This window comes from Ochlerotatus camptorhynchus, unplaced genomic scaffold (assembly GCF_037179485.1).
Source record: "Ochlerotatus camptorhynchus isolate MF236.1 unplaced genomic scaffold, CSIRO-AGI_Acam_v1.1 ptg000203l, whole genome shotgun sequence".
Lineage (NCBI taxonomy): Eukaryota > Metazoa > Arthropoda > Insecta > Diptera > Culicidae > Ochlerotatus > Ochlerotatus camptorhynchus.
Window position 1 is genome coordinate 4,493,298 of NW_027040693.1, and position 19,815 is coordinate 4,513,112.

The 19,815-nt window shown below is 41.7% G+C and overlaps 1 protein-coding gene across 3 annotated transcripts in view; it reads right to left on the reverse strand.

The window, feature by feature from the left end:
• Positions 1–7,061: 7,061 nt before the first annotated feature.
• Positions 7,062–19,815, reverse strand: part of cd (cardinal) — a 31,313-nt gene continuing 18,559 nt past the window's right edge. The window contains exons 1-6 of one of the 3 annotated variants that reach the window (XM_065224015.1): positions 10,653–10,677; positions 9,943–10,093; positions 9,738–9,880; positions 8,340–9,670; positions 7,729–8,284; positions 7,062–7,659 (exon numbers count right to left, since the gene is read on the reverse strand). In XM_065224015.1, the coding sequence (XP_065080087.1) occupies positions 7,259–7,659; positions 7,729–8,284; positions 8,340–9,670; positions 9,738–9,880; positions 9,943–10,091 (2,580 nt within the window). In that variant the 5' untranslated portion in view covers positions 10,092–10,093; positions 10,653–10,677 and the 3' untranslated portion in view covers positions 7,062–7,258. Of the gene's footprint in view, positions 7,660–7,728; positions 8,285–8,339; positions 9,671–9,737; positions 9,881–9,942; positions 10,094–10,365; positions 10,489–10,652; positions 10,678–19,815 lie in introns of those variants that run through there. The other 2 variants (XM_065224016.1, XM_065224017.1) reach the window with 2 other exon arrangements.

The following is a 19,815-nucleotide window of genomic DNA, read 5'->3' on the forward strand; positions in this document are numbered from 1 at the left end:
AATGAGCGCTTCATGTTTGCTTTTAGGCTATCCATATTCAGAAGCATGGAGAGAGCAGTGGAGAAACCACAGGTCTGATAGTCGCAACGTTCGTGGTTCAAGTCCAGTCGGCAACCTTTTTTCTATTTTTTCCACATAATTAATTTCACTCACTAATACACTCCACATTTTTCGGTCTCCAATTTTCTTACATCGGACCGCAGCTAGGTATATCGCATCCTCGGTTCATGCGGTCTCCACTTACATCCTCTGATGATGAATCCCACATAATTGTAAGCGAATCTTACATCCACCGGTTGGGTGTAAAGATGAAGAGCTAAAGCATAACGATTTACCTTCAGTTGAGGTGTACCATGAAATACCAATCGAGCCAGAGGTTAATACAAGTCCTAATCAAGTAAATACTGAATCAGAAAGTGATGAAGATGAATTTGTGGATATAGAAAGCTCGGATGAATATGAAGATGCAAGTGAGGCTACTCGCCGAAGTCAAAGGATGGTGAAAAGACCAATTTGGCTACGCGATTATGAGACAAGTCTTCTGTCTTCTCATCACTCTCAGGATATACCACAAACCATACAGGAATTGAAAGAGCGGGATGATTGGCACAAGTGGAAGCATGCTGTTGATGAAGAGGTCAGTGCTTTGATTGAAAACAACACTTGGACGTTGGTTAGCGAGCTCCCTCAGGGAAGAAAAGCTATCCATTCCATGTGGGTGTTTAGTATCAAAGACGAAGGCAATTCATCACGATATAAGGCTAGACTTGTGGCCAAAGGTTGTTCGCAACGTCCAGGAGTGGACTACAGTGAAACCTTTGCGCCGGTTGCCAAGATGACTACGGTTCGAGTGATGCATTCGATTGCAGTCAAAAAGGATTGGTTGATACATCAAATGGACGTAAAGACGGCATTCCTGAATGGTTCACTACAAGAAGAGATATACATGAGACTTCCTCCAAATGAACATGGACAAATTGAACTTTGTAAGCTTAACAAGAGCATTTATGGTCTCAAACAGGCAGGAAGGAGTTGGAATCATAAATTTGATGAGACTATTACGAAACTGGGGTTTCATAAATTAAATTCGGATAACTGCCTCTATATTTGTGCTAGACGAGGACTTTACATTATTCTTTATGTTGATGATATCCTTATATTTGGAAAGGATATGGGTCAGATAAAGTGGATCAAAGAAAAATTGTCGGAAAGCTTTAAGATGAAAGATCTTGGGGAAGTAAGTAGCTTCCTAGGGTTGGATATTACGCGTTGTCTAGATAATGGTACACTGGAATTATCCCAACAAGCATACATTGAAAAGGTATTGGCAAGGTTTGGTATGAAAGATTGTAAACCGGTGGCTACACCTATGGATGTAAACTGTAAGTGGAAGAAATCAAACATTCCTACTGATGAACCCTTTAAAGAGCTGCTAGGCTCTTTGCAATACTTGACGATAATGTCAAGGCCTGACATAACCATTGCTGTGAGTATTTTAAGTCAATTTCAGAGCTCGCCTGGAAAGGAACATTGGGATGGACTCAAAAGGATCCTGCGCTATCTTCAAGGTACCAAATCCATGAAGATGGTGTACACTCGAGACAAAGATGATGTGCCATTACGAGGATATTCGGACGCCGATTTTGCGAACGATCTGGAGGAACGGAAGTCAAACTCCGGATGTGTCTTCACCATATACGGAAATAGGTCTCCTGGGGAAGTAAGCGGCAACAAATCGTCAGTTTGTCGTCAACCGAATCCGAGCTCGTTGCCTTGTGTCATGCCGCGAAGGAAGGTGTATGGATGTCGAACTTACTGCGTGAGATTGGGATCAATTTAGTCCCATACACAATGTATGAAGACAGTATACCTTGTATTCGCATTGCTGAAGAGGCTCGAGAGCATCAACGTACGAAGCATATAGACGTAAAGTATATGTATGTAAGAAGTTTGATCAAAGATAAGCAAATGTTACTTAAGTATATTCCAAGTGAAAATCAGTTAGCAGACCTTTTTACAAAACCATTGCCAAAAGGGAGATTTATTAAGCTATTGGACACACTAGGAATGATTAATTGAGGGGAAGTGTTGGAGTATTAATTTAATCTTTCCGTGTGAGTTGATTCTGAACCATTTCAAGTTAACTATATTTAGAGTGCAGGATAGAGGAGATTAGTGTACACTGTGCTTACCAGGTGCATGGTATACACCAGAATGTTCACAGCAATCACTAGTGCTCTATTAGGTTCTGCAGCGTGACGTCACAAATGAACTCAGTGTTAAACGGCTGAACCTTTTTGACAGTTCAGTGGTACTGTTTACAAGCACTTAGTCGTTTTTTCGAAAAAAATATATTTTAAAATTTCCGAATTTTAACTTGAAAATTGTTGAGGAAATGCGTGGTGAAAGGATGTTGCTCGTGGACATTGCAAAAGTGTGGTTTACAGCTCACTGCAATCTGAAAAATGATCCAGAAAATATACCCAAGAAAAAATCGACTAAGTCCACGTAAACAGTACCACTGAACTGTCATCAGATTGAGGTTAACCCCGACGGTGCAAAACCTAATTACCAAGCTAGGATAACACGGCGATAGAGGAAATGCTTCGTCAACCCGCAGGAGTGCCAACCGGCACATTAGGATCGACACCAGTAAGATCCTTATTACGGCATACTGGACACGGCATTGAACTATGGACACGACACGGCACAATGGATTGGATACCACGCTACAGGGCTGACAGTCGTGCTATTCTGCTCACTAAGTAAAGAAGGGTGACACCTTCTTGAAATGGCGAGTGGGCGTCCCGGTAAAACCTTGGCAGGCCTCCGGATACGTTCAAAACTCTTCACCAATTGGTGATTGATGAGTAGTTGGCTCAGATGAAACATTCCTGACTTACGCCGATCTGGCTCTGAACACGTCCCCCGTGAAGGACCGTGTCAACCCTAGCATAGCCTCCCTGCTTGCATAGATAACCATGGGATCACGATAGGAGACTACATACAACGAGTGGAGATAGCGGCCCATCAGAATGGTTTAAAGCGGAGAAAAAAACAAAAATGGCGAAAATGAAAAGACCAAAAAAAAAATATGAAAGACGACGGCAAGACGCCAGATAGTGAAAACGGAGGAGCGAACGTGTTCGCAAGAAACGGAAAGTTGCAGAGATCACCAGCGGCGAACCAGTTGACCACAGCAAGTTCCAGTAGTAGCATACCCCAAGTGGAACAGCATGGACCCCAATATTCGCACCGAAATCCAGCAGTGGCAAACAGCAAGAATTGCAGCTTAGGAGAACCAAAATGACGGAGGTCAGGAGGAAGATCGATGATCTCTATGTGTTCGTAAAGGATAAAAACAACGTACACAAAGAAATCAAGCAACTTGTGACTGGAATCAAATCCGGCATAACAGTGGCAGATCGGGAATTCCAAGAGTGGAGAAAAAGAGCCTAAAATGCCGTTAAGGCTCTCCGGGAGGCCAAGGAGAGCATAAGACTGGTTGAAGCACATGAGACGCCGAAGAGACCCACAAATCCACGTCCTGAAAAGAGAGATAGGGACACGCCAGGAGATTGGGAAGGAGCCCAGAAAACGTAAGGACGAGGAAGGCATCAAGTAGATGGGAGAAAATGGTGGGTGGCGTATAGTCGAGAACCAGAAGGAGAGGAAGAAAACACAGAAGGAAGATGAAGTGAGGAAGAAGGAAGAGGAAGCGAGGAAGAAGGAAGAGAAGAAGAAGGAAGACAGGAAGAATAAGGAGAAGCCTAGGCCTCGTAGGGAGAGAAGCAAGGGTAACGCTCTGGTTGTTGAGGCGAAGGACAAAACGTCCTACGCAGCACTCCTCCGGAAAGTGAGAGAGGATCCGGAGTTGAAACAACTAGACGAGAACGTGGTGAAAACCAAGCGAACCCAGAAAGGCGAGATGCTATTTGAGCTGAAAAGGGATCATACGGTTAAGAGCGCAGCTTTCAAGGAGAGCGATGGCAAAGATCAGAGGTCCAACGATGCCGGTTGAAATGTGTCCCAGCAAGTTGAAAGTTATCGTGGAGGGACTTTTCCCACAGCATGACCCAACGAGCTGGCCACCTACACCATATGGTGAGGTAGATGAAGACAACGTTGAACAAGTCTCCAACGAGGAACTCATAGCAGCAGCGAAAGGGTTGAAAGCGAATAAAGCTCCCGGACCGGATGGAATTCCCAACGTGGCGTTGAAGGACGAGGGTCAGTTCCCTGATAGGTGGAAGGTACAAAAGCTTGTACTGTTGCCGAAACCCGGAAAACCGTCGGGGGATGCTTGCTTGCTGGATACTGTCGGAAAGCTCTTGGAGAGGATCATCCTGAACAGGCTGACGGAATGCACGGAGAGCGAACGCGGATTGTCGGAGAGGCAGTTTGGATTCCGGAAAGGGAGATCGACGGTGGATGCAATTCGGACAGTGATTGACAGAGCCGAGAAAGCTTCCAAACAGAAGCGGAGAGGAAATCGATACTGCGCCGTGATTACGATTGATGTGAAGAATGCATTCAATAGCGCCAGCTGGGAGGCCATCGCCAAGGCGCTCCATAGAATGAGGGTTCCAGACTACCTCTGCAGGATTCTAAGTAGTTACTTCCAGAACCGGGTCCTGGTCTACGTGACAAACACGGGGCAGAATTTGCTTAGAATCACGGCGGGAGTTCCACAAGGCTCCATTCTACGTCCCACGCTGTGGAATGGAATGTACAATGGCGTGCTGACGTTCAAGCTGCCCAAAGGAGTTGAGATCGTTGGCTTTGCGGACGATGTCGTCTTGACGGTAACCGGTGAGACGCTGGAAGAAGTGGAAATGTTGGCGGCCGAGGCGATAGATACGATTGGTAACTGGATGCAAGGAGCGAAGCTGCATATAGCCCACCACAAAACAGAAGTGATGTTGGTCAGTAACTGCAAAGCAGTGCAGCGGGCAGAAATCACCGTTGGAGAGCACACCATTGTTTCGAAGCGCGTGCTAAAGTATCTGGGAGTAATGATCGACGACCGGCTAAACTTTAATAGCCACATTGAATATGCTTGCGAGAAGGCGGTGAAGGTCATCAACGCAATAGCCAGAATCATGCCGATCAATTCTGGTCCAAGCAGCAGCAAGAGGCGTCTTCTGGCTAGTGTGTCCTCATCGATACTAAGGTACGGAGGACCAGCCTTGACTGAAGCGCTTAAAACGAAGCAGAGCCAAAGGAAATTGAGCAGTACGTTCCGACTCATGGCCATGCGAGTAGTGAGTGCGTACAGATGGAGGCAGTATGCGTTATCGCCGGTATGATTCCAATCGGCATCACCTTGGTGGAGGACTACGAGTGCTATATGACGAGAGAAACCAGAGGAGTACGAAAAATGCTGAGAACGGAGTCGATGGCTAAGTGGCAGCAGGAGTGGGATGCAGCAGAGAACGGTAGATGGACACACAGGCTAATACCGACTCTTTCGACCTGGGTGAACAGGAAGCATGGAGAAGTCAACTTCTGACGCAGTTCCTGTCTGGTCATGGCTGCTTCAGGAAGTACATGCCTCGGTTCGGACACACAACTTCACCCTTCTGTCCGGAGTGTGGGAATGTGGAAGAATCACCAGAGTACGTGGTCTTCGAATGTCCTAGATTTGATGACGTGCGAGAGGATATGCTCGCCCTTAGCGCGGAGAATGTCGTCGAAGAAATGTGTCGAGAAGAGGGCACCTTTAACGCCGTCAGCAGAGCAGTAACGCAGATCATGTCAGCGCTGCAGCGAAAATGGTGAGAAGACCAACTAGAAAGTAGTAATGTGCTCACACAAGTGCCAACTGAAAGCCGAAGCCGGGAGAACTCTCCGTCAGAGTAGGCTGAATCCACCACCGGGGATAACCGAGTAGAACGTAACGCTGGGAGCTAAATGGCTCACAAATTGGAGAGACGATCAGCGAACTGGAAACGCCAATTAGCTGAGGTAAAGTGAGGTGCGTAATGCACGGCCCCCTCCGAAGTAATACGACAAGTGGTTCCGGGGGAAAGGGCAAGACGTCCAAGAAGGTTTTAGTGCGGTAAGAATCCCACACACCGTGTCACCGCGTCTGTGCGCCCAGTCGTCAAGCGGTGGCGCGATGGCCTTTTTGAAGGTTTCCTTGTCAAAAAAAGGCTAGTACACACCTAGATTATTTTACATGCAACAGTGTCCGGGGCATGAAGTAGTTCGCCTCCTCGTGGTGTGCCCTGGAAACGTATAATTATTACCCAAGGGAGAGAGATTGCGGCTAAACGAACTACAGCAGAGTAAGGACGCTCTGGAGCCCCATCCAGCTCGTCCCAGGAGGTCGATAAGCCCTGCACAAACCCTCGTTGTGCAAAGGCAGGAGTGACACCGGGTTCTTAGAGTGTAGAAGACTCTGACCAAGTCGCAGCACACGCAGTTGGTAAGCGGTCACATCTGTCCTGTCCTGCCGTAGACAGTTGGCTGGCTATCACGTCTGCTCTAGAACTGCTGTCGCTGTAAATCTGACAATTAAGGGCCACCCAAATAAGATCCGTTTGCGTTGCGTTGACGTAAATTTGACAGTTAGGCTTAGCTGTCACTTTACCGCAACGGCTCTGACCAGATCTAATGTGGGTGGCCCTTTAGACAAGCTGTCACTTAGCCGCTACGTGTCAAACTCGGATGCATTGTGCACCGTTTTGGATACATTGTGCTGTGGCCTAAAACACCAGTTTAAGAAAGGCATAAGATTATTCCGGACTTCTACGCTTCTAATGACTATGATGTAACGACAATTGTATATAGAGTTAGATAAGGGCCTAACAGCTTTTGTAAATAATGACTTCTAACGATGATTTCTTTTAATTTAAAGTTTACGTGCGCGACGGGCATGACTTGAATTCCTAGAAATCATCGAGAGAAGCAATAGTTTTCAAAAGTTGTTAGGCCCTTATTTTTGCTCTATCTAGAATTAGTTGAGTGATTTTGTCATCAACGGAATATTACACTAAATATACTAGAAACAATCATAATGATCATACTTTCATATATTATCTTACGTTGCAATTGCTTTTATGATACAAATAGCCTGTCACAAAGCTGTGTTAACTACTAAAGACCATTTTCTCCCAGAGATACATTCTACCCTCAGCTTCCCGTTACAAATGTAATTGCTGCTACAAATTCATTATTGCTGACACCAAATTTCAAACCTAAAGCAAGTATCCAACACTAGCTTCTACTCCTACTCCCTGATGTATCACTCACATCATACTATAGTTTTTTGAGTAGCTGTCGAAGTCGGCGCTGCCGTCGATGTTGACGACGCAGTAGTTGTCGAATTCGATGTCGACGACGCAGTCGTCATCGTCGTCACCGTCATTGCTTCGCTCGTATCTGTTCGATTCCCATCCACTACTGGATCTGCCGGGGTGGATTGCACAACCATAACACCGACCTGTGACGTCGCCAGTTTCACCCGCCGCGAGTCAGCGCCTTTCTTATCACGAAACACTCCAAAGTCGAATGTGTCCAACAGCGAACACGGCAGCTCCGGATTGTCATCGCGGTTCACCTTCCGCATCAGGTAGACCGGTGACTGGGTGATGGCATCCGAATTGCGGCAGATGATGCTCGACAGACGAGTGTTATAAATCTGCAGCAATTGGTCTGTAGGGAAAAGGAAGGATAGATTTCTTTTTATTGAAAAATGATTGAATAATAGCAATAGGAACTTACCTCTGGTGAATCGCTGAGGTCCCCTCCTACGTTCATACCAGAAGGAATCGCCCTGCTTAATACGGAGGAATTGATCCGCCAGCAGACAAGTGATCAGAGGTCCAACAATACCTCCCTGGACGGGTGGTTCGCTTAGAGCACCGGAGTATACATCTACATTTTCCGGTTCACGGTACATCTTTCGCATTTGGTCGTACGAACTCGGGTCAACGGCCTGAGCCAGTTGTTCCCAGGTGTCCACCGGTGGCAAACGGCAGTGCCGTCGCCAGTGTGGATACGATGGAAGACCATGGTCCCGACCTCGTTGAATGTTTAACGACACCAAATCCAGTCCACAAGGGCGATCATGTAGTAGATCATGAGCTTTCTCGAACAGGTGCTCCGTCAACTCGGTGGTGAAGTACTGATCGTACTTTCCCAGCGGTGTACTCATGGCTCCACCGATCGCGTCATCCAGACCCGTCTTGCCGTACAAGGAGTACGGGTTAAACAACATCTTGTGCAGTTCGATTCCTGATGGGGACGATGTCGGATCGTGAGTCTGCTTCATGAGACCCTGTTGGAAAACAAAAGGTTAATATTGAATCAATATTTCAACAAACCCAACTTACCGGCAGCAGTGTATGCGCAAAGCGAAAGGCCGACGCAGCAAATACGTTTGCAATCGAAGGATCAACCGATACATTATACGTATCCCGGTCATTATCCGGATTCGGCGTCAGTTCCATCTGCTCACTAATGTTCTCGCCTATGATCACCGGAACGAACTCTCTGTAGGTGATGTGCTGCATTTGCGCTGCTAGAATTCGCCGACCTTCCTGGAACAGCCGTTCGTCATCCCAGTCCGGGTTGATCTTCTGCAGTTCTCCAGTCAGGTTGTTGTGATGCCTCGCCCAGATCAAGTGCATCGACGTCAGGTGAAGGTTTTCGTTAGCTCGTTCATCACCCGATTCGAAGCAATACTTGCCTGCTGCATTCATTGCGTCCTCGTTGCAACCATCGCTAGGGTCAGTTGATATGGGGAGCAACTCCCGGTTGTCCGGGGTAGTAAACATTCGTAGTTTACCATCCTTGCCCGTGCGCAGTCGCTTCACTTTGACGTCATCCGATCCGTACACTACGGAACCATCGATGTACGCCGTAGCCTGATTCAGCTGTTGACGAGGTCCGAAGTGTCCCGTCGGAGCCGGGATCGAGCGGACAAAGTTCATGCAGGTGACATTATATTCGTTGTAGTATGGGTCGCCTGGACCCAACGGAACCGGGTAGCATTCCGGATGTTGAGGTTGACCCGGATCGCAGCATTCAATGGCCTTACCGCCTACTCCCTGGTTCAACGCCGTAGATGTTATGTCGTGATCCAGGAACTGACCCCAAACAGCGAGCATGACGGAAAAATTAGGATCACTATGGTACGATGGGCGGTGAATATCCAACGAAACCTGTCGTGCGCTGGGCAGCTCCTTTGCATCTACGGATTCACGTGGACTGGACACTCCATCGCCGTAGTCCGGAGTCAGTTGACGACGGAACGGGATCAAGGCTACTCCGTAAGAGTGAGGATTCTTCTTATTATTGCATGTCCCATTGTTAATCCTATATTTGGCGTTGAAATCGCACTGCTGTGTACCGTTCTGGTGAGGTACGCTGATGGCAGGACCCTTACCGATACTCCAACGCCGGTGGCGTTTGTTCACATTATGCTTCTTAGCGATCGCCTTCGTAGCTTTGTTCTCCACATACCCAACCTTGGAGGCCAACCGGGCAGCTAAAGTGGTACTGACAGCTCTCTGATGCCGGAAAGTGGCCGACTGTACCGGAGGTGCCGTCAATGCCTCTTCCAGCAGTTCCTTATCACCAAGGGCTTTTTCGCCCTCAGCAATGGCGTCGGCTGCATCTTGGTCGGTTATATTTGGTGCGTCCCACACCGGAATGGGTTCATCTATAAATAAGAAATCGTTATATAAGAGCTCTTGCTGCATCGGAAAAAGACCTTGTCAAGCGAGTACCGGCTAAAGGAAAGCTAATCAGATTAAGCAAATCCGGGAAGTTCGCTGTATCCGTAACGTTTGTGCTGTTGGACGGTCCTTGCTTTGTGTCACCCAAAATAATATAACTGAGGCTGATGACGATTCCAATGATGAAGGCACTCCTTGAAAGTAAAATATATTTCATGTTTCAACCCTGGAAAACCGGTACATGGCCCACACTTACAAGATGGCGGTACAAACCCAGCACTGGAAGGTTTTCACCTGCCGTTCGCGGTACGTTTCGTGACCCTTGAGGTGATGGATGTAGGATGGAGACTCCGAATCCAACAGTGGCGGTGGACCAGAAGTTAAAGGCGTCCGTTCGTCGGTCATTTCTGGAAACATCGAAAACACCCATAAGTACGCTTATAACAGAACTATGAACTCATTGAAGCAGAACAAGGAAACCATTGAAGTTCCGTTTTGATGAATCGTAAAATTTCTTCGATGACTTTTGCTATATGAAACTCAAGTCATTCAGTTATATCCTTATATCCACGACGCCCATTAATCACTACATTAACAACTTAATTGAAATTTAGAATTGAACAATCACTGCTTTGCACCAAGTAGTGCGATCCGGTATCCATATATCCACCACACTAACCTAGATCTTCGTGTAGCACTCTGGCCGGCCGTTCGAGTACGACTAAATGAGAAATCGCTAATAAACTGGTTGGGAGTCAACCACACGAAGTCAAATATCAGACGACGACGACGACGATGACGACGGAATGGATATTCGATAGCCCTCACATTCCCGCAAACTGCAGTACGTTATATGGGTTGTAGATAGGTATTTGAAAGCACTCCCGCACGCACGCACCTTCTTCCAAGGAATGATTAACAACATTTTACAGGTTTCCTCTTCCCCTTAAACATTACGTATCACACTTCCTGCCTTGAACGGAATATGCCGCAAGGAGTGTGATTTACGGCATTCCTTAACGAAGATGATACACACGTGCCGTTCGAAAGGAACTACGCAGAGACCGAATGTATTAAATTCATCACTTTTTAGAGCCAAATCACCCTGTACACAGACAGCAGCAAAAGTGAAATGCATATAACAACATGAGTCCAGTCTGGAACTTGTAAGGATTCTCAGTTCGGTTCGTACTGTACACATGCTTCATGCACGAATGCGCCCCTAGCAGCATTGCATTCTTTCAGTTCAATTCAGTCGAAAAATAACGCAATTCGATCGAGCAAGATGTTGCGGTTTGAGTGGTTGGAATCCTTTGAATAGCTTTTTTCCCATGCGCTGCAAAAAGAGCACCACGTGTGATTTAACTGAATTTGGCGCAGATATATGTTTGGAACTTCTAGCTTGCACGCAATTTCCGTGCAAGATTTTGAGCGTTACGATGTTGCTTGCAATCATTTTTGAGCTCGTCATTTGGCATACAAGAGGTTGTATGTCAAGTTGAGGTTAAGACGGTATACACGCTTACTTCAGCTTACTCACCGGGTGAGTCGATCGTATTCAATTTCGTCTGGTGCATTAGGTTGTCAAAATCTGAATAAACAAGAAATGTCAAACTGAGTAAAAGTCACTCAGTCAGCCAAATCTGGGACTTAGGAAAAATGCCAGCCGTGTCAGAGCAAACGCTCAAAGAAACGGCGAAATGTAGTAAGGTAAGTAGGAATTGCATGCGACTGAAAATATCACAGAGTAGTTTTGACTCACTCTGTGCGAAACCGTCGTTTACTCAAAAGTGAGTAAAAGTGCCCAGTATTTCTCAATTGGGCGGAGCTCTGGCGTGTTGGGAGGGTTCTTGTCCTTGGGAACCACCTGCACGTTGTTGGCGGCGTACCACTCCATGGCCTTTTTACCGTAATGGCAAGATGCCAAATCCGGCCAAAACAGTACGGAACAACCGTGTTTCTTCAGGAAAGGCAGCAGACGTTTATTCAAACACTCTTTCATGTAAATTTCTTGGTTGACAGTCCCGGAAGCTATAAAAATGTTGCTTTTCAAGCCACAGGTACAGATGGCTTGCAAAACCAGATATTTCTTTGCGAACTTTGACAGTTTCATGTGCTTGAAAACATCTGCTACCTTTCCCTTTCCTTTTGCCGTATAAAACTCCTGTCCCGGAAGCTGCTTGTAGTCGGCTTTGACGTAGGTTTCGTCGTCCATTACCACGCAGTCAAACTTCGTCAGCATCGTCGTGTACAGCCTCCGGGATCGCGCTTTGGAGTCACTACCTTCTTGTAAGTCGATAGTCCGGCTCGTTTTTTGGCTCGATGCACGGTTGTAGACGATACACCCAGCTTATTTGCGGCATCTCGGAGAGAGAGGTTAGGGTTTCGCTTGAAACTACCGGCAACTCTCTTTGTCGTCTCAGCGGCTTCCGGTTTTCGATTTCCCCCCGATCCAGACTTCCTGGCTGTCGACAAACGTTCCCCAAACACTTTAATTACATTTGTAACGGTTGATTTGGCAACTTTTAGCGATTTTGCCAACTTTGCGTGCGAGTAGCTCGGATTTTCGCAATGCGCGAGCAAAATTTTGATACGCTGCTCTTCTTGCTTGGACGGCATTTTGACAACTGAAGAGTGAATTCCAAAATCAAAATAGGAGCAACATTCTACACACACACACCTTCAAAACGAGGGGTGTTCAGGTTTTTTAAATGCAAAATTGAAAGAAATACGTCAAGTTGATATTGACCAAATTTTGACCGTATCACCCTTTATAAGAGCTATTTTGCTGACTGTATTCACCTTTATACAGCAATATTGTAAAGCAATGCAATGAAATCTAATAATGGAGCTATAAAACATTTATAAGGCGTCTAAATAAAGCATTTTATTAAAGCAATTGAAAACAGTCGAATTAAAGCGACAATGTATGTGAAAATTACACTTATTCAGTTTGTTATTAGATCAAACTTCTGGTTCTGAATCAGGAAGACAGTCAACGTTTATAAAGCTTTTAATAAGTAAATTAATCATATCAGGGCAAACGGCGGAATAAAGGCGCATCTATCGATCTCAATGAGCTTTTTTCAGCACATAATTCGACATCTTGTTTTATTCAGCATTGTACACTGTTATACAGCATTTATTCAATGGGTATGCTTATTTGTGACTGTGAATTGTTTGTTGGGCTGAATCCCTGAAGATTTAAGATCCTTAAAGATCAACAATTATCTCTGATATTCACAACATTTTTAATAATCTACGAACTTCTCGAAAGTTATGTAATTTTATCTATAGATTTTCATGATTAAATGAATATCTGCAAATATCTCTGAACATCTACACAATTTTCTAAAGAATTAAAAGTTTATCTACAAATTTTTGAGCTTTCCGGAAGTTTTACTTTTTTTCTGAAGTTGTGCAAATATCTCTAAAGATCAGCGAACTTACCTGCAGTTCTGTAAACTTCTCTTAAAATCCAAGAACCGCAATAAAAATCTTCTGAATTTCCTAAAAAAAAATCAAATTCTGTCAAGTTTTCTGAAATACTGTATTTCTGCTCTGAAATGGTTCTTATAAAAATATTGCCATTTCAAATTAAAAGTTTCCCGAATTTACGAAAATATTCTGAATGAAAGTAATTTTGTTTGTTTAAAAAATTTTCTTTCACTTTCGACTTGTAATTTTAAAAGCTCATACTTTTAAATAAAAGTTGTTAAATTGTCAAAAATACCAATTCATAACAAAGTATTTGGCAACACGGAGCCTTCTTTTGCCGCTAAATTTGACTTGACGTCACTAGACAAAGAGGCTAGAAAAAGCTGGGACGGAATTTTGATCAATAATTATATTTCAATTCATCAATCACAAGTACTTAATTAAAGCAGGTTCCGCGGAAAACATTTGCTTCAGGTAAGAGATGAAATGAAAATACATATAGAGCATTGGAATTTAATAAGAAACCTCGTAAGAAACTGATTAATTTCAGGTAAAACGGAAACAAATACTATTAAATTTTGTTGAAGACAGCATCGAGAAGACGGATGTAACAAAAGATCTCCCCGGGAAAGACAGTGCTGAGCTGTTCTAATCGATGTGAGTTTTTATTTGAAAGTACAATTTTGAGAATACAATTTGGATATTTTTGCAGAATCTAAAGTAAGAGCAATGCCATCAGTACAGCTCATCGATTTCCTCAACGAAAGCAACGTGATCCTCAATTGAACGGAATTATTGAACTCAACCCGTTCAAGATTAAAAGCGAGCGCTGGAAATCATCAACTCCTGCAAGTAGGATGGCCCGCATAAACGCGAACCATCACATGACCTTACCGATAATGGTTATAAATTGTTTATAATCCCTGCTAAACTTCAACTGAAATGGTTATGGAACTTTACATGAACGATTGTGTGATACAGTTTTAAGCTTATGTATTATGGTTTTTTGTGGTTCTTAACAACCCATTATTTGTAAGGTCCACTTCCAAAAAACTATAATACTTAAGGTTAAAACATTATCATTAAACGTTCATGTAAAGTTCCATATCCATTTCAGTTGAAGTTTAGCAGGGATTATAAACAATTTTAACCATTTTAGGTAAGGTCAATTTATGGTTCGCGCTTATGCGGGGGAACGGCTCAGAATGCAAGTGAGTAATCAACAACTGTTAACAGTAGATGCAAAGGATTACAATAAATTTATTTTTATATATTTTTTTTCGCCAAGGACCGTCCGATTTAATATCTGACGTCGGATGAAAATGTACCGGGAACCGATCATGATGCTATTTGTTGGGTCATCTTCTTCTGTACCTATCCATGCACCTATCGCTATCGCACTTGAACATTGTGGTTCCTCTCAAAGTGAAGACAGCTCCAAGACCGAAGCCAAAACGTAAAAGAAAGCATCACCACCGATAACACATATTCCTGGATCTTTTTATATTGTTATCTCGATTTATTTTTTAAAAAAAAAAACACCATTTAATATTTATGAAAAGTAAATAAATTTTATTATTTTGAAAAAAAGCTTATTTTGCTTTTGAAAATAATGTATTTTAAATTCAAAATTACACATGTCATTTCAACCAACCAGTGAACACTAGGGTGCTTCATTCTGAAAAAAGTGATGAATTTCTGATGGGCCACCCTCCAGTTCGATTCATAGCCCCAAAATATGAACCTGTGCAAAAATTGGTAAAGATTGATGAAGGTTTAGAGGTCGCGCCAATGATTTGAAATTTGTATGGGAATTACTATGGAAGAATTTAAAAAATCGCTTATATCGCTATAACTTTGCTTCTACTTGTCCAAATGTCGAAAAAATTTAGTATGTTATTGCTATGGCAATAAACAAAAAGCCTACAGTTGCTACGCTCAGTTTTGCAGCGTATCAAGAATTATAAAAATGTGAAAAAATGGCAAAATAGGGCAAATTGACAGATGAATATGTACAAGGCAACAACGCCAATTTCATCGCAACAACAACAGGCTTGTTGATCATTGTCATGACAACCACATATTTTTTTTTTCAACGTTTGGACAACTACAACCAAAGTTAGAGCAATGTAAACGAAAATCAATAATTTCCCATACTAATTCACCAAAATCTCCATACAAAATCCAAATCATTGGCGCGACCTCTAAACCTTCATCAATCTTTACCATTTTTTGCACAGGTTCATATTTTGGGGCTATGAATCGAACTGGAGGGTGGCCTATCAAAAATTCATCACTTTTTTCAAAATGAAACACCCTAGTGAACACTCGTGTTTATTTCAGTTACCGTGGGGACGTAATTTATGATTAGCACCGGTCCCTTTCAAATTATATCATTATTTATGTACGGTCCTTATATTTGAAATGACGTTTCACATTCATCTAGCGATGGCCGATTTTCTTACGAATAATTGAGTTCGATTAACGAACCGAAAAGTAAAATATTTGTAATCGGTTATATCGTGCCGATATAAGGATTAACATCTCCAGAGGATCCTCACCGATCGTATCAAACATGTGCTGCACTCTCATTGGTGGAAAAATGGCAGCACAGCGAACAAAAAATAATCGATAAGTTGTTAATCGAGTAATTAAAAAATGGGACATCTCTGATTTAGGTGTGGTTGTTTTGATAAAAATGAGCGCAAAATTTCATCTCTACCGAGGGGGCAGCAAAACCACAAAATTACCTTGAATACGGGGGGTATTCATTGGATGAAAGGGACCGTGAAAGAGGACACTAAAATAGAAAGTTTTTCTTTTGACAGTTTCATCTTAGTATTTATCTTTGTTTCAACTATACCATATTTTCAAGTCAAAAATGTGTTCTATATGAACAATATTCCACCTTTAATTTTAACACAGTCACGTTTTTAATTTGACAGAAGTACAATTCTTTTTGAAAGTTTTAACTTTTAAAAATGGCAACGAGCAACTTTTGATTTGACAGTTTGCTGACTATCGTCACAAACGAAGTGACAAACGACTAACTGGCGAAGAAATCAATTAAAATAATGTGGTTCACTTTAATAGAATTTTCTTAGAAGCTTGTGCCATCAGCCACCAGATGGGCTAGTATTTTTGTTTTGATTTGAACATAGTTGATTTTGTGTGCAATATGATCTTTGACAGTGTGCAAAAAGTGTATCATTTTGTCATTTTTTTTATGCATTTCCGTTTAGAGTAGAGTGAAAAAGATAGAACCAAAACATTCTAGTACATTTAGTGTTGCCATGTGGTACAATCCATTAGTAGTGTTGCCATGTGGTACACTGAAAAATTGCAATAGCAGGTGCGTCACCAAAGTTTTCGAGCCGCTCCGTCTGTCACTTCGTTTGTGCTATCGTTTTGAAAGCTAACCGCTTTCTACCAAAAAGAACCAATGCAAACTTTCAATTCTACCAATTTTTTTTTTTTTTTATTTTAGCAACGATTTTTCTTTGTGTGTACGAACTACCCTGAAGTTCTTTGTGGATTCTTGGATTTCCATAAAGTTCTGCAGATCTATCAGGAATTCTTTGAAATTCCCCAAAGCTCTACAAAATATCTGAAAATATTTTAACTTCGCTGAAGTTTTAAAAAAATATCTGAAGAATTACGAATTTCTCTGAAGTTGTGTAAATACTTCTAAAGATTGGCAAACTTTCCCGAGTGAGTTTTGCTGAAGTCTTGATTTTTTTTTTTTTCTAAAAGCGTACGAACTGTCTGGCGTTCTGCAGACTTCTCTTAAGGTATACAGACTTCTCTGAAGTTCTTCAGATCTATCCATTTCCAACTTCCGTGGAGTTCTGCAAAATTTGGGACTTTTAAACTTCACTGCGATTTGTTTTTGGAATTGAGGTACTTTTCTGACATTTTACGAATTTTTCTGAAGATTTCAAATTTTTCTGAAACTGTGAAGCTTTCTGAAAAATTCCTGCAAATATCTTTAATGTTCTGTAAAGTTGTCTGAGGCTCCGTAGTTCTGTTCTATTCTCAAGATCTTCAAAAAAAAAACCTTAAGGCTCAATAAATTTCTCAGTAGATCTGCAAACTTCTCTGAAGTTTTGTAAATTCCTTTGCAGGCTCTCGGGCTACTCTGAACATCTGAAAATTTCTCTGAAGATCTTCTAAACTACCCAAAGTTCTCCAAATGTATCTGAAAATATTTGAGCTTCAAGGTTTTAATGTCTCTCTCAAAATCTGCAAATTTATCTGAAATCGTATAAATATTTTTTTTTAAATCGACGAATTTCCCTGAAGTTCTGCAAGTTTCACTGTAGATGAATCAAAGTTTTTGAGATTCTAAAAAAAAAAAATAGAAGATCTACAAACTTTCTTGAAGTTCTTCAAATTTATGTGAATATCTATGACCATTCTTGTGATTTTTCAGAAGTTATATAATTTTTTTCAAAGTTCTGTAGCTTTGTTCTGAAGATCTACAAGCTTCACTAATGTTCAATAATTTTTCAGTAGATCTCCAAACTTCTGTGAAATTCTTTACATTTCACTGTAGATTCTTGAACTGAAGCTATGCAAATTTTCCTGAAGTTTTGCAAAATGTCACTTACAGTTTAACAAATTGATCTGGAAATATTTTAGCTTGCTTGAAGTTTTGATTTTTTCTTTTTTCCTTTTGAAAATTTATCTGAAGATCTACGATCTCTCTTCTAAATTTTTCTGAATATGTGCAAATTTCTTGTAATTTCTGTAAAATTTTCTAAAGTTTTTCAGCTCTGTTTTCAAGATCTACGAACTACCCTGAAGCTCTACAAATTTCTCAGTTTCCAACCCCCTCTGAAGGTCTAAAAAAATCTAAGTAGGCTCTCAGACCTACACTGAAACAAATCGACATGTACCGTTTATTGGATCCATCTTTTAACATAGCAATGTCAGCAGATTTATTCATTCAATGTGATGATTGATAGATTCCATCGGATTATCACTTAAAAACTATGACTGCGATATGGAATGATTTCTATCGTTATTTCATATACTTATTACTTGATAAAACTTTGCTTCGAACGTGGTTAGCGATAGGTAAGATGTATATGAATATTGTTTGATATGTTTCATGGTGAAAAACTGGTGACATGTAATGGGTGGGAACAGACATCTAGAAACTAATGGAAAATCATATAAGTTTGCACTATGAGAAAATTCAGTAAAATATATGTTTTATGTTTTCATGATGAATATTGCTCACTAAAAGATATATCTTATAAGATAATCATGTATATTTTATTGGAGTTGCTTTTAACGATTTTTGACGTTTGTTGATATGTCGCATGTAAACAGACTTGTAGAAACTATTGGACTGTCATTTAACTTTGCAGTATAGGAAAACATGTATATCTCATATCTCATTGGAATAGCTTCCTTTGATTTTTGAGGTTTAAAGATTGTAAACAGTTCTATCCCAATCATTATATAGTCATATAGATTTGCCTTTTAAGAAATCCAACAGCAAACATTTGTTTTGGCATGGTTTCCGGGATGAATATCGCTCCCAATAAAAACATCTTACATGATTATTCTTTATAAATTATTGAAACAATTTTCAACGATGTTAATGTTATCGTACACTCATTAAAATGATTAGTTGAACTAAATATTGCTAACAACAATTATACTGTATTGAATAATCTTTGTTTGTTATTGTTCCATAAGATAGGGGTTCCGAAAAAGAATGTATTGAGATTGAAAAAAAAATATTCTTCTGCAATATTTACTTTGCTAAGATTCTAATTAATCATGTTTTGTTGTTTTTGACATCATCCACATCCAGAGGGCCAGTCACTTCGAATGTATGGGTATGGTAGGAAACCATTTGGAAGTGCATAAAAATTTTCAGCTTTTATTCATTATCGTCTTTATGGGCAGTTTTAGATGCACAAAAATTGCACGAGTACATTACTATGGTGATAACGTAAACACTCGTTTATTTGTTTTCTTCTGTGAATGCATGTTTAGTCACAAATCGTGGATTTTCTGATATTCTCCATACTGCAAAAATGATTTTCCTACCACTGAAGGGGCGACATCTCTTGGATCTTCAGTATAGCTACTACTCAAATCATATAATTAATTGTAAGCCTTCTACACGGCTAATTCAGATTCCAGCACTAGTACTCGAACTTCATGAACCAGTTCCATGAACTCATATAATCTAGTCGTTGTTTTATTGCACGCAGGAGCATTAAGAAAGATTTGAATACACGACACCACTGAAACGGAGCATAATTTTGTCAGTGCTATTTTCTTCACTCTAGCAAAACGAGCATAACGTTGCACTACATTCCATGTCGGGAGAGCTGTTCTTACTTCATGCTAATTGAACGAGCTCAATCTTGAAGTCAGCCATGGCCCAGTGGAATCGAGCGCAGACACCAAAAGCAATCACACCTCAACAGTTCTTGATCGAATCCCAAATCAGCAGCAATAAAAAAAAGACACAACTGTGAAAGCTCCCACTGCCTGATGTTTATTTTTCGATATATTTTTAGAAATCGATTTAATATATGTGTCAAAAGAAGAAGTAAATTTCATATATTATATTGTGGTGAAAAGTAAAGCTTAAGGCCCAAGCGCAATGACAGCGGAAGCGGAACGGCAGGGGCAGCGGAAATGCCCGATCTGAGTAAGCCTATGT